This window comes from Chiloscyllium punctatum, chromosome 22 (genome assembly GCF_047496795.1).
Source record: "Chiloscyllium punctatum isolate Juve2018m chromosome 22, sChiPun1.3, whole genome shotgun sequence".
In the NCBI taxonomy this organism is placed as follows: Eukaryota; Metazoa; Chordata; class Chondrichthyes; order Orectolobiformes; family Hemiscylliidae; genus Chiloscyllium; species Chiloscyllium punctatum.
Genome location: NC_092760.1, coordinates 59,624,452 through 59,638,215, shown reverse-complemented (window position 1 = coordinate 59,638,215; position 13,764 = coordinate 59,624,452). Strand labels below are relative to the sequence as shown.

General features: G+C 42.9%; 1 protein-coding gene across 1 annotated transcript in view; it reads right to left on the bottom strand.

Annotated features, from left to right (window-relative positions):
• The window catches only part of LOC140493691 (deformed epidermal autoregulatory factor 1 homolog), a 66,986-nt gene that overhangs the window by 41,595 nt on the left and 11,627 nt on the right, over positions 1-13,764 (bottom strand). The window contains exon 3 of the mRNA XM_072592425.1: positions 4,157-4,286. Within this exon, the coding sequence (XP_072448526.1) occupies positions 4,157-4,286 (130 nt within the window). The remainder of the gene's footprint in view (positions 1-4,156; positions 4,287-13,764) is intronic.

Here is a 13,764-nt window from a genome sequence, read left to right as displayed (position 1 = left end):
AACTAATACAGGGGGATGGGGACCAAAATTGTAGGATATGCACAAAAGAGGATGAGAGTACAGAGGTCCCAAATCAAGTATCTGACGCTGGCAAGCGAGAACCTGGTTTGAAGTGTATGTACTTCAACGTGAGGAGCATCCGAAATAAAGTGGGTGAACTGGCAGCGTGGGTTGGTACCTGGGACTTCGCTGTTGTGGCCATTATGGAGACATGGATAGAGCAGGGACAGGAATGGCTGTTGCAGGTTCCGGGATTCAGATGTTTCAGTAAGAACAGAGAAGATGGTAAAAGAGGGAGAGGTGTGGCATCGTTGATCAGGGACAATATTACAGTTGTAGAAAGGATGTTTGATGACTCGTTAACTGAGGTAATATGGGCTGAGGTTATAAACAGGAAAGAAGTCACCATGCTGGGAGCTTTCTATAGGCCTCCGAATAGTCCCAGAGATGTAGAGGAAAGGATAGCAAAGATGATTCTTGATTGGAGTGAGGGGGCAGGGTAGTTGTCATGGGGGACTTCAACTATCGAAGTATTGACTGGGATCACTACAGTACAAGTACTATAGATGGGTCAGTTTTTGTCCAGTGTTTGCAGGAGGGCTTCCTGACACAGTATATAGACAGGCCAACAAGGGGCGAAGCCACTTTAGATTTAATACTGGGTAACGAGCCTGGCCAGGTGTTAGATTTGGAAGTAGGTGAGCACTTTGGAGACAGTGATCATAATTCTGTCAGGTTTACTTTAGTGATGGAAAGGGATAGGTGTACTCCACTGAGCAGGAGTTACAGCTGGGGGAAGGGAAATTACGATGCAATTAGGAAAGATTTAGGAAGTGTAAAATGGGGAAGGAAACTGCAGGGGATGAGCACGTTAAAAATGTGGAGCTTATTCAAGGAAAAGTTCTAGATAAGTATGTACCTGTCAGGCAGCGAGGAAGATATAGAACACGTGAGCTGTGGTTTACTAAGGAAGTGGAATCCCTGGTCAAGAAGAAGAAGGTGGCTTATGTTAGGACAAAATGTGAAAACTCAGTTAGGGCGCTTGAGGGTTACAAGGAAGTCAGGAAAGACCAAAAAGAGAGCTCAGAAGGGGACATGAGAAGTTGTTGGCGGACAGGATCAGGGTTAACCCTAAGGCTTTCCATAGGTATGTCAGGAATAAAAGAGAATTAAATTAGGGCCAATCAAGGATAATAGTGGGAAGTTACGTGTGGAGTCAGAGGAGATAGGGCAAGCACTAAATAAATATTTTGCGACAATGTTCACTATAGAAAATGAAAATGTTGGCGAGGAAGATACAGAGATACTTGCATCTAGACTAGAAGAGATTGAAGTTCACAAGGAAGAGGTATAAGAAATACTGCAGAGTGTGAAAATAGACAAGTCTCCTGGGCCAGATGGGATCTATCCTAGGATCCTCTGGGAAGCAAGGGAAGAGATTGCAGAGCCTTTGGCATTGATCTTCAAATCATTATTGTCTACAGGAATAGTGCCTGAGGATTGGAGGATAGCAAATGTGGTTCCCTTGTTCAGAAAGGGTAATAGAGACAACCCTGGTAATTACAGACCAGTGAGTCTCACTTCAGTTGTTGGTAAAGTGTTGGAAAAGGTTATAAGAGATAGGATTTATAACCATCTAGAAAATAATAATCTGATCAGGGACAGTCAGCACAGTTTTGTGAAGGGTAGGTCGTGCCTAACGAATCTTATTGACGTTTTTGACAAACTGACCAAACAGGTAGATGAGAGTAAACCGGTTGATGTGGTGTATATGGATTTCAGCAAGGAGTTCGATAAGGTTCCCCACAGCAGGCTATTATACAAAATGCGGAGGAATGGAATTGTGGGATTTTGAATCAGTAATTGGCTTGATGAAAGAAAATAGAGGGTTGTAGTTGATAGAACATGTTCATTTTGGTGTCCAGTTACTAGCGGCGTACCGCAAGGATTGGTGTTGGGTCCACTGCTGTTCATCATTTTTATAAATGGCCTGGATGAAGGCTTAGAAGGGTGGGTTAGTAAATTTGCGAATTACACTAAGGTTGGTGGAGTTGTGGATAGTGACGAAGGAGGTAGTAGGTTGCAGGGAGACATAGATAGGATGCAGAGCTGGGCTGAGAGGTGGCAAATGGAGGTTAATGTGGATAAGTGTGAGGTGATACACTTTGGCCGGAGTAATCGGAATGCAAAGTACTGGGCTAATCTCTGTAGGATTCTTGGGAGTGCAGATGAGCAGAGAGATCTTGGTTTAAAAATGTGATGCTGGAAAAGCGCAGCAGGTCAGGCAGCATCCAAGGAGAAGGAGAATCAACATTTCGGGCATAAGCCCTTCTTCAGGAAGGGCTTATGCCCGAAACGTCGATTCTCTTTCTCCTTGGATGCTGCCTGACCTGCTGCACTTTTCCAGCAACACATTTTTAAGCTCTGATCTCGAGCATCTGCAGTCCTCACTTTCTCTTAGAGAGATCTTGGTGTCCATGTACACTGATCCCTGAAAGTTGCCACCCAGATTGACAGGGTTGTAAAGAAGGCATACAGTGTTTTGGCCTTTATTAATAGAGGGATTGAATTCAAGAACCAGGAGGTTATGCTGCAGCTGTACAAAGCTCTGGTACGGCCACACTTGGAGTATTGTGTACAGTTCTGGTCACCGCATTATAAAAAGAATGTGGAAGCTTTGGAAAGGGTGCAGAGGAGATTTACTAGGATGTTGCCTGGTATGGAGGGAATGTCTTACGAGGAAAGGCTGAGGGCCTTGAGGCTGTTCTTATTAGAGAGGAGAAGGTTGAGAGGTGACTTAATAGAGACATACAAGATAATCAGAGGGTTAGATAGGGTGGACAGAGAGAGCCTTTTTCCAAGTATGGGGATGGCAAACACGAGGGGACACAACTTTAAAGTGAGGGGAGATAAGGATAAGACAGATGTCAGAGGTAGTTTCTTTACTCAGAAAGTAGTAAGGGTATGGAATGCTTTGCCTGCAATGGTAGTAGATTCGCCAAGTTTAAGCGCATTTAAGTTGTAATTGGACAGGCATATGGATGTACGTGGAATAGTATAGGTGGGATGGGCTTCAGATTAGTATGACAGGGCGGCGCAACATCGAGGGCCGAAGGGCCTGTTCTGCGCTGTCATGTTCTATGTTCTATGTTCTAAATGTACATCCTCAAAAATAGCTCATAAATTTGTCAAACAAAATTCCCTTTAATAAAAAAAGTTTCCAAGCTCATCATAAATGCAGTATTCTAATTGTAGCCTAAATAATGTTTTGTACCTTTTATTATTATATCCTTAGACACAGGAATGTGATAAAGCTTCATTTTAAAACTGTGAGGAAGAACAGGTGGCAAGCTTACAATCAGGAAGAAAGTTAAAAAGTGCTGTAAACAAATACGTAAAAATTGGTGGATCCAAAACTTAATTTATGGTACTTTATGGTGTAACTACTCCATATCTTACCTTTACCAGCCCTATGATCCTCAGAGATACTTGGCCATTTGCACACAGTTGATTTGAATCAGGCCACTATTTGCTAAGGCCCTAATGTCCGGAATTCCACCCTCTAAACTCTCCAATATTAAAACCACTTCTTAAAAGCCACCTATTTGATCAAGTTTTGCACACTCTTAATATCATTTGTGTGTGTTTGGTAATAATGTTTTGTTCAATAATGTTCTTGTGAAGCACCTCTGGATGTATTGATGTAGAAATGCAAGTGGTTATTAAGTTTATAATGAAGGGGGCATGGGTTGCAGAGTCAGAGATCTTGAAGACATAAAATCTGAGTTGTTTAAAAAAAGACAGGTACTGCCCATGAATAGAAAATCAATCACATTTAATCTTAAACCATAATCTCCAAGGAGTGCTCCTTTCCATACATGACTTGGTATTTTTCAAGGTATTTTTCAAATGTATAATTTCAGTTACATCACACTGTAAACTTTTGCTATAAATTGTGTCTTACAATTGTGAAATCCACAACTACCTGATGAAGTAATAGCACTCCAAAAGCTAGTGCTTCCAATTAAACTTGTTGGACTATAACCTGGTGTTGTGTGATTTTTAATCTTTCCATGCAGTTCTCATGGAAACTCAATCCCACAGCAAGCACTCCTTCTACTGGTTGTACTGAGAAGTGAGCAGCATAGGACATTACCTGGAGTTATCGGTGCACTGGGTGTTTTCAGTCCAGTAGTTTCCACAATGCTTCCATCCGTGTGAACTACTATTAGGGTTGCTTTGTCGGTGGGGAGTCCTTCTCCAATCTGAAGTGTAGTTCTTCCCGACTGAGAAAAATCAAAATAAACAACATTTGAGCAGGGAATTTCAAACTGTGAGGTTACTGAATTCTGTTCCTTGCATTGCAGTAACTGGATAAAATATAATTAAACTACATATGTTAAAATTGAAAATCACTTAAAATGTCAGCTACTGAAAGTAACAGACTCTCAGCATGTGAGTGCTGAAAGTAAAGGGATGTTGTGTTACTGAAACTGTAACCTTTTTGATTGCTGTTTTATAAATTTTGATGAATTTGACGTATCAAAATTTGACTCATCAAAAGCATCTGTCACCTTTGGTTTTAGATTTATTATCTTGCTTTCCCCTTTCTTTGTTTTTGGGCAAATCTGTGCATCAACAAAGAACAAAAGAACAAAAGAACAAAGAAAATTACAGCACAGGAACAGGCCCTTCGGCCCTCCAAGCCTGCGCCAATCCAGATCCTCTATCGAAACCTGCCACCTATTTTCTAAGCATCTGTATCGCTTTGCTCCCTGCTTATTCATGTATCTGTCTAGATACATCTTAAATTATGCTATTGTTCCCACCCCTACCACTTCTGCTGACAATACGTTCCAGGCACCCACCACCCTCTGCGTGAAGAACTTTTCATATCTCCCCTAAACTTTTCCCCTCTCATTCTGAACTTGTGACCCCTAGTAATCGAGTACCCTACACTGGGAAAAAGCTTCTTGCTCTCCATCTAGTCTAGACCTCTTATGATTTAGTAGACCTCAATCAGGTCCCCCCTCAACCTCCGTCTTTCTAATGAAAATAATTCTAATCTAGTCAATTTCCCTTTATAGCTAGCACCCTCCCTCCAGGCAACATCCTAGTGAACCTCTTCTGTACCCTCTCCAAAGCATCCACATCTTTTTGGTAATGTGGCAACCAGAACTGTATACAGCATTCTAAATATGGCCAAACCAAAGTCTTATACAACTGTAACATGACCTGCAAACTCTTGTACTCAATACCCCATCCGATGAAGGAAAGCATGCCATATGCCTTCTTGACCACTCTAGTGACCTGCATTGCCACCTTCAGGGAACAATGGACCTGAACACCCAGATCTCTCTGTACATCAATTTTCCCCAGGAAGTTTCCATTTACTGTATAGTTCACTGTTGAATTGGATCTTCCAAAATGCATCACCTCGCATTTGCCCAGATTGAACTCCATCTGCCATTTCTCTGCCCAACTCTTCAATCTATCTATATTCTGCTGTATTCTCTGACAGTCCCCTTCACTATCTGCTACTCCACCAATCTTAGTGTCATCTGCAAACTTGCTAATCAGGCAACCTACACCTTCCTCCAAATCATTTATGTTTATATATCACAAGCAACAGTCATCCCAGCACAGATGCCTGTGGAACACCACTGGTCACAGGTCTCCATTTTGAGAAACTCCCTTCCACGACTACTCTCTATCTCCTGTTGCTCAGCCAGTTCTCTATCCACCTAGCTAGAACACCCCATGCAACTTCACCTTCTCCATCAGCCTATCATGGGGAACCTTATCAAACGCCTGACTAAAGTCCATGTATATGACATCCACATCATTTCCCACAATCAACTTTGTCATCTCCTCAAAGAATTCTATTAGATTTGTAAGACATGACCTTCCCTGCACAAAACCATGTTGCCTATCACTGATAAGCCCATTTATTTCCAGATAGGAATATATCCTATCCCTCAGTAGCTTCTCCAGCAGCTTCCCTACCACTGACAGCAAGCTCAAAGGTCTGTAATTACCTTGATTATCCCTGCTACCCTTCTTAAACAAGGGGACAAGATTAGCAATTCTCCAGTCCTCTAGGATCTGACCTGTGTCAAAGGATGCTGCAAAGATATCTGTTAAAGCCCCAGCTATTTCCTCTCTCACTTCCCTCAGTAACCTGGGATAGATCCCATCCGGACCTGGGGACTTGTACACCTTAATGCCTTTTAGAATACTCAACACTTCCTCCTTCCTTATGCTGACTTGACCTAGAGTAATTAAGCATCTATCCCTGACCTCAACATCCGCCATGTCCCTCTCCTCAGTGAATACAAATGCAAAGTACTCATTAAGAATCTCACCCATTTTCTCTGACTCCACTTTGTCCTTGAGTGGGCTAGCCCATTCTCTAGTTACCCTCTTGCTCCTTATATATGAATAAAAGGCTTTGGGATTTTCCTTAACCCTGTTTGCTAAGGATATCTCATGATCCCTTTTAGCCCTCTTAATTTCTCATTTCACATTGGTCCTACAATCCCAATATTCTTCCAAAGCTTCATCTGTCTTCAGTCGCCTAGACCTTATGTATGCCTCCTTTATCCTTTTAGCTAGTCTCACAATTTCACCTGTGATCCATGGTTCCTAACCTTTCCATTTCTATCCCTCATTTTCACAGGAACATATCTCTCCTGAACTCTAATCAACCTCTCTTGAAAAGCCTCCCACATATCAAATGTGGATTTACCTTCAAACAGCTGCTCCCAATCTACGTTCCCAAGCTCCTGCCTAATTTTGGTATAGTTGACCTTCCCCCAGTTTAGCACTCTTCCTTTAGAACCACTCTTGTCTTTGTCCATGAGTATTCTGAGTGTTATGGAATTTTGATCACGATTCTCAAGGTAACCCCCCACTGAAACTTCAACCACCTGGCCGGGCTCATTTCCCAACACCAGGTCCAGTTTGGCCCCCTCCCAAGTTGGACTATTTACATTGAGTCATAGAGATGTAACAGCATGGAAATAGACCCTTCGGTCCAACCCGTCCATGCCGACCAGATATCCCAACCCAATCTAGTCCCACCTGCCAGCACCCGGCCCATATCCCTCCAAAACCTTCCTATTCAGATACCCATCCAAATGCCTCTTAAATGTTGCAATTGTACCAGCCTCCCCCACATCCTCAGGCAGCTCATTCCATCCACATATCATCCTCTGCGTGAAAAAGTTGCCCCTTAGGTCTCTTTTATATCTTTCAAATTTTTGGGACATTGGGGCTGGTTCTGGGCGAGATGGGACTATTACAAATTGGATGGTCTACACCTGGAACAGATAGGAATCAGCGTCCTTGGGGGTGCTTCTGTTATCGCTGTTGGGGAAGGTTTAAGCTAATGTCACAGGGGGATGGGAACCAAATGAGGAGGTTAGTGGACAGGAAAGAGGGAGTAACTAAAGCTCATAAGGAAGTAGATAATGAAGTCAGCGTGACAAAGGGGAAGAGTAGGCAGGGAGCAGATGATGAACGCAAAGGGACTGGTGGACATACTATGGACATACTGCTCAAGAAAACCCTCTTGGATGCTCCTTCCAAATTCTGCTCCATCCAGACCTCTAACACTAAGTGAATCCCATTCAATGTTGGGAAAATTAAAATCTCCTATCACCACCACTCTATTGCTCCTACATCTTTCCATGATCTGTTTACATATTTGTACCTCTATCTCACGTTTGCTGTTGGGACACCTGTAGTACAGCCCGAACATTGTTAACACACCCTTCCTATTTCTGAGCTCTGCCCATATTGCCTCACTGCTCAAGTCTTCTATTGTGCCTTCCTTCAGCACAGCTGTGATATCTTCTTTGACCAGTAGTGCAACTCCTACACCCCTTTCACCTTCCCCTCTATCCTGCCTGAAGCATCGATATCCTGGGATAATTAGCTGCCAATTATGCCCTTCCCTCACCTAAGTCTCAGTAATAGCAATAACATCATAATCCCAGGTACTAATCCAAGCCCTGAGTTAATCTGCCTTACTTACCATACTTCTTGCATTAAAACAAATGCACCTCAGACCACCAGTCCCTTTGCGTTCATCATCTGCTCCCTGCCTACTCTTCCCCTTTGTCACGCTGACTTCATTATCTATTTCCTTATGAGCTTTAGTTACTCCCTCTTTCCTGTCCACTAACCTCCTCATTTGGTTCCCATCCCCCTGTGAAATTAGCTTAAACCTTCCCCAACAACGTTAACAGAAGCACCCCCAAGGACACTGATTCCTGTCTGTTCCAGGTGGAGACCGTCCAATTTGTAATAGTCCCATCTCGCCCAGAACCAGCCCCAATGTCCCAAAAATTTGAACCACTCCCTCCTGCACCAGCTCTCAAGCCACTCATTCATTCAGCTTATTCCATCATTTCTACCCTGACTAGCACATGGCACAGGTAGCAATCCTGAGATTACTACCTCTGAGGTCCTACTTTTTAACTTGGTTCCTAACTCCCTAAATTCTGCTTGCAGAACCTCATCCCATTTTTTTAACCTATATCATTGGTGCCTATATGCACCACGATAACTGGCTGTTCACTATCCCACTTGAAAATTTTCTGCAGCTGACCCTGCACCTGGGAGGCAACATACCATTTGGGAGTCTCGTTTTCAACCACAGAACCGCCTATCTACACCCCTTACAATTGAATCCTCTATGAGTATAGCCCTTCCACACTCTTTTTTCCCACCCTTCTGAACAGCAGAGCCAGCCAGTGCCATGAACCTGGTTACTGCTGCCTTCCCCTGGTGAGCCATTTCCCCGAACAGTATCCAAAATGGTATACTTATTTTGGAGGGACATGACTGCAGGGGACACCTGAATTGCCTTCCTGCTCTTTCTCTGCCATTTGGTCACCCATGATTCAGTCATTCACATCTTCTCCAACACACTCCTTTTGTTTCTTTACTTGTCCCATTACCACACTCTCTAGTCTTGCACCCAGAAGCCTCTTGGCATTTCATTTCTCCTGCCCTCCATCCTATGTCAGAACTTAATTTTGTTTCTTCTTCCCCATCCCCTATTCATTTGCTTAAAACCTACCAGTCCCAACTAATGGGAAGGTAGTGTCATAATACTAATGCACTGGACTAGTACTGCACAGGCCATAGTCAATGGGACCGTGGTTTGAACACTACCAGCTGAAATATAAAAATCAATTAATAAATCTGAAATTATAAAATATTGTTGTAAATGTAGAAACACTGCCAATTGTTATTAAAAACATCGGTTTAAAAATCTGCTTCAGGGAAAGAAATCTGCCATCCTTACCCAGTCTGACTCATACATGAACACAGTCCCACAACAACATGCTTGCCTTTTAACTTGCCTCTGAAATGGCACAGCATGTCACTCAGTTGTGACAGACACTAAAATGGCAAAAATGAATAAAACTGGATAGGCTACTCGGCACTATCTACGCATCAGAAATCACAGCAACAAACATATCCTTGTCTAATCCTGCAAAGCCCTGCTTACTTCTGGATGCCTATGCGAAGTTTGAGAGGAAATCTCACAGACTAGTCAAATAACAGCCTGATGTGGTCATGCTCATGGAATCATACCTAAAAGACACCAACATCACTATCACCATCCCTGGGTGAGTGTGCTAATCTAACAGAAGGACAGACCTAACAGAACAGGGCAAAGTGGACATACAGTCAGGAGGGAGTTGCTGTTGGGACTCCTAAATATTGACACCAGGCCTTGAAGTTTCATACATTACAGCAAGTATGGAGAAACAATCTTATTGCTGTTTACCACCTACCACACCACCCTTTCAGTTGACCAATCAATATTCTTAAAATTTTCCTCCACCAAGTGGAAGAACCACAAAAATACCAGGGACACAGAGTGTACTCTGGGTGGGTAACTTAAATGTGCATCACCAAGATTAGCTCGAAAGAGATCTTAATACATTGGCTTGAGTTCGCAAGGACGTAAATATTAAATAGCTCTGTAGCAGGTGCTGAGGGAAGTTACAAAAGGGAAAATCCAATAACATCACTCTTGCCAATTTACCTACCCATGACAGCATCAGAAGCAGTGGCTACTGCAGAGTCATTATTGAGGAAATAAGTATTTTCTTCACTCAAGGATTTGAGTACAGGACCAAGGATATCTTACTGCAAGTTTACAGGGCCTTGATCAGATTACACCAGTGTGCAGTTTTGGTCTCCTTATATAAGGAACAATGATCTTACTATAGGGGAAGTGCAGCAAAGGTTTACCAGCCTGATGTCTGGGAGGTCAGGACTGACATGTAAGGAGAGGTTGAATTGGTTAGGATTATATGCGCGGGAGTGCAGAAGATTTAGGCAGAGAATATTATAGAAACCAATAAAATTTTAACAGGACTAGAGAGGGTAGATGCAGGAACAATGCTCCCAATAGCGAGTGAGTCCAGAACCAGGGTCACTGTCTAAGGACATGAGGTAAACCATTTAGGACTGAGATAAGGAGAACTTTTATCACCCAGACAGTAATGAGCCTGTAAAATCTGCGACCATAGAAAGTAGTATGGCCAAAATATTTTATGATTTCAAGAAGGAGTTGGACATAGCACCTGGGGCTAAAAGGATCAAAGCACATGGAAGAAAAACAAGACTACTATTGAATTGGATAATCAACAATGATCATATTCAAATATCACAGCAATCCCGAAGGGCAGAATGGCCAATTAATGCTCCTTTATTCTATGTTTCACACAGAGAACACCCTCCATTCAGTTGTATGGCATTATCAAAGTGCTAAGTAGGATAGACTTTAAACAAAATATTAAACCTGAACATCCACATGGGAACTGAGAGCCATCGGCAGAACCAAAATTGTATTCAAACACGATCTGTAACCTCATGGCCTTGTATTACCATTATCATCCCATCATAAATAACCCTAGTTCAATGAATGGTACAGGAGGGAATTCCAGCAAAAGGTATTCCTAAACGTGAACAGTTAATCTGCTGAACCATGTCAAGCAATGCAAGTATCAGTGGAATGCCTTGATGTCACAAGAAACAGATCACATCCAAGCTCTGACATCCTCCCACATTTAGCAGTGAATGGCGGTGGACTATTAAACCAAATATACATATTCTCAACAATGGGGAACCCAGCAAACGAATACAAAAAACAAAGCTGAAATGTGCACTTCCACAGAATAGAGTGGAATGAGTCAATTCAAATCCACAATTAGCTCAGTGGCAGAAAACAGAGGCAAATGGTCAGTGGATGTTTTTCAAATGGTGCTCCACAATGCTAAGGTTAGGTCCCTTGCTGACTGTGCTATATATTTATGCTGAGACTTAGATGTGGGAGGCATGCTTGGGAAATTTACAGACAACACAGAAATTTGCCTTGATATTGAAAAATGACTGTTTACTACAGAGAGATATTAATGAGTTTTGAAAAGATTTGTAGCTCAGGTTGAGGTTCTGGATGTAAGTTTGCTCGCTGAGTTGGAAGATTTGTTTTCAGATGTTTCGTCACCATACTAGGTAATATCTTCAGTGAGTTTCTGGGGAAGCACTGGTGGTATGGCCTGCTTTTTATTTGTGTGTTTAGGTTTCCTTGGGTTGGTGATGTCATTTCCTGTGGTGAACAAACAGCTCTGCTAACCATCCAACCCAAACTTTGGGAACGCTGCATGGGTGACACCTTTGTCATCACTAAACAAACAAATTAGAGGAAACCTTCAAGACCATCAATAATACTCTTACTGGCATAAAATTCACTAAAGAGGAGGAAAACAACAATAGACTGCCATTCCTAGATGTCGCAGTAAAACAAACTGCCAATAGGGAACTTCAAACAGGAAAATAACACATATGGACCAAATACTGAACTACAGAAGCAATCATCCCAACATCCGCAATCGAAGCTGCATTAGAACATTATTTCAATGAGCCACCACATACTGCAGCACAGAAGAACTACGAAGAGCAGAGGAAAATCACCTATACAGTGTATTAAAAAAGAACAGGTACCCAATTAACACAGTCCGCCGATTTCTCAGCAACAAACCTAAACAGCAGACAAAACACGTCCAGAAACCCTAGCCACCCTCCCCTACATCAAAGACATTTTGGAAATGACTGCCAGACTACTCAGACCTCTTGGCATCATGGTAGCCCACAAACTCACCAACAGACTAAAACAGCAGCTAAAGAACTTGAAAGACCCCACACAGACAACGAGCTAAACTAATGCAATTTACAAAATACCTTGCAAGAATTATAACAAACACTACACTGGATAAACAGGTGGAAAACTAGCCACCAGGATACAGGAACATCAACTAGACACAAAATGACATGGCCCACTCTCACTAGTATCCTTACATTCGGATAATGAAGATCACCACTTCAACTGGGACAACACATCCATCCTAGGACAAGCCAAACAGAGACACGCATGAGAATTCCTAGAAGCATGGCATTACAACCAGAAGTCTATCAAGAAACATGTTGACTTGCATCCCATTTACCACCCCCTGAGAAAAAGAATAGGAAGTGACATCACCACAGGAAATGATATCACCAACCCAAGAAAGCCTAAACACACAAATAAAAAGCAGACCATTCCACCAGTGCTTCCCTGGAGGCTCACTGATGATGTTACCTAGTATGGTGATGAAACGTTGGAAAACAAACCTTCCAGCTCAGCGAGCAAACCTGCATTCAGATATCAATAGTTTGGTTGAACGTTTAGAAAACTGACAATGGAATTGAATCTGGATAAGTGAAATGTTACACATTTAGCGAGGGCAAACAAAGCAAAAGGGAGGATTTTGAGAAGAGTACAGGAAGTGACACAATTTGGGCTGCATTACACAAGTCCTTGAAGATGGCCGCACAGAGGTAGCTAGGCTGTGAAGGCTACATATGGGATGCTTTCCTTCATTAGATGAGGTACTAAATACAAGAGCAGGGATTTAAAGTTGAAACTATCCAAGGAACTGGTCAGACCACAACTGGGCTGATCAGTACATTGTACAAAGGATATAATTACTCTAGACAGACTACACAAGAGATCTACAAGAAAGCAGCCAGGGTTTGAAAATTGCAGTCAAAAAGCATGCCGCTAGAAAAGCACAGTCGGTCAGGCAGCATCTGAGAAGCAGCAGAGCTTACGTTTCGAGCATAAGCTCTTCATCAGGAATGTTGGGGGGGGGGGGTTGTCCCAAGGAGGCTGAAAGGTAAATGGGAGTAGGGTATGGCTGGAGGGAAGGTAGCTGGGAATATGATAGGTAGTTGAAGGTGGGGTGTGATGGTGATAGGTTGGAGTGGAGGGTGGAGCGAATGGGTGAGAAGTAAGATGGACAGGTGAGACAGTTCAAGAAGGCGGTGCCAAGTTGGAGGTTTGGATCTGGGATAAGTTGGGGGGAGGGGATATGAGGAAACTGGTGAAATCAATATTGATCCCCATGTGATTGAAGGGTCCAAAGGCAGAAGATGTTCTTCCTCCAGGTGTCGAGCCGCTAGGATTTGGTGGTGGAGGATGCCCAGGACATGCATGTGCTCAGTGGAGTGGGAGGGGGAGTTGAAGTGTTCAGCCACAGGACAGTGGAATTGATTGGTGCATGTGTCCCAGAGATCTCCTCTGAAACGTTCCGCAAGTTAGCGTCTTGTCTCTCCAATGTAGAGGAGACTATATTGAGAGTAATGGACACCGTAGATGAGGTATTTGGAGGTGCAAGAAAATCTCTGCTGGATGTGGAG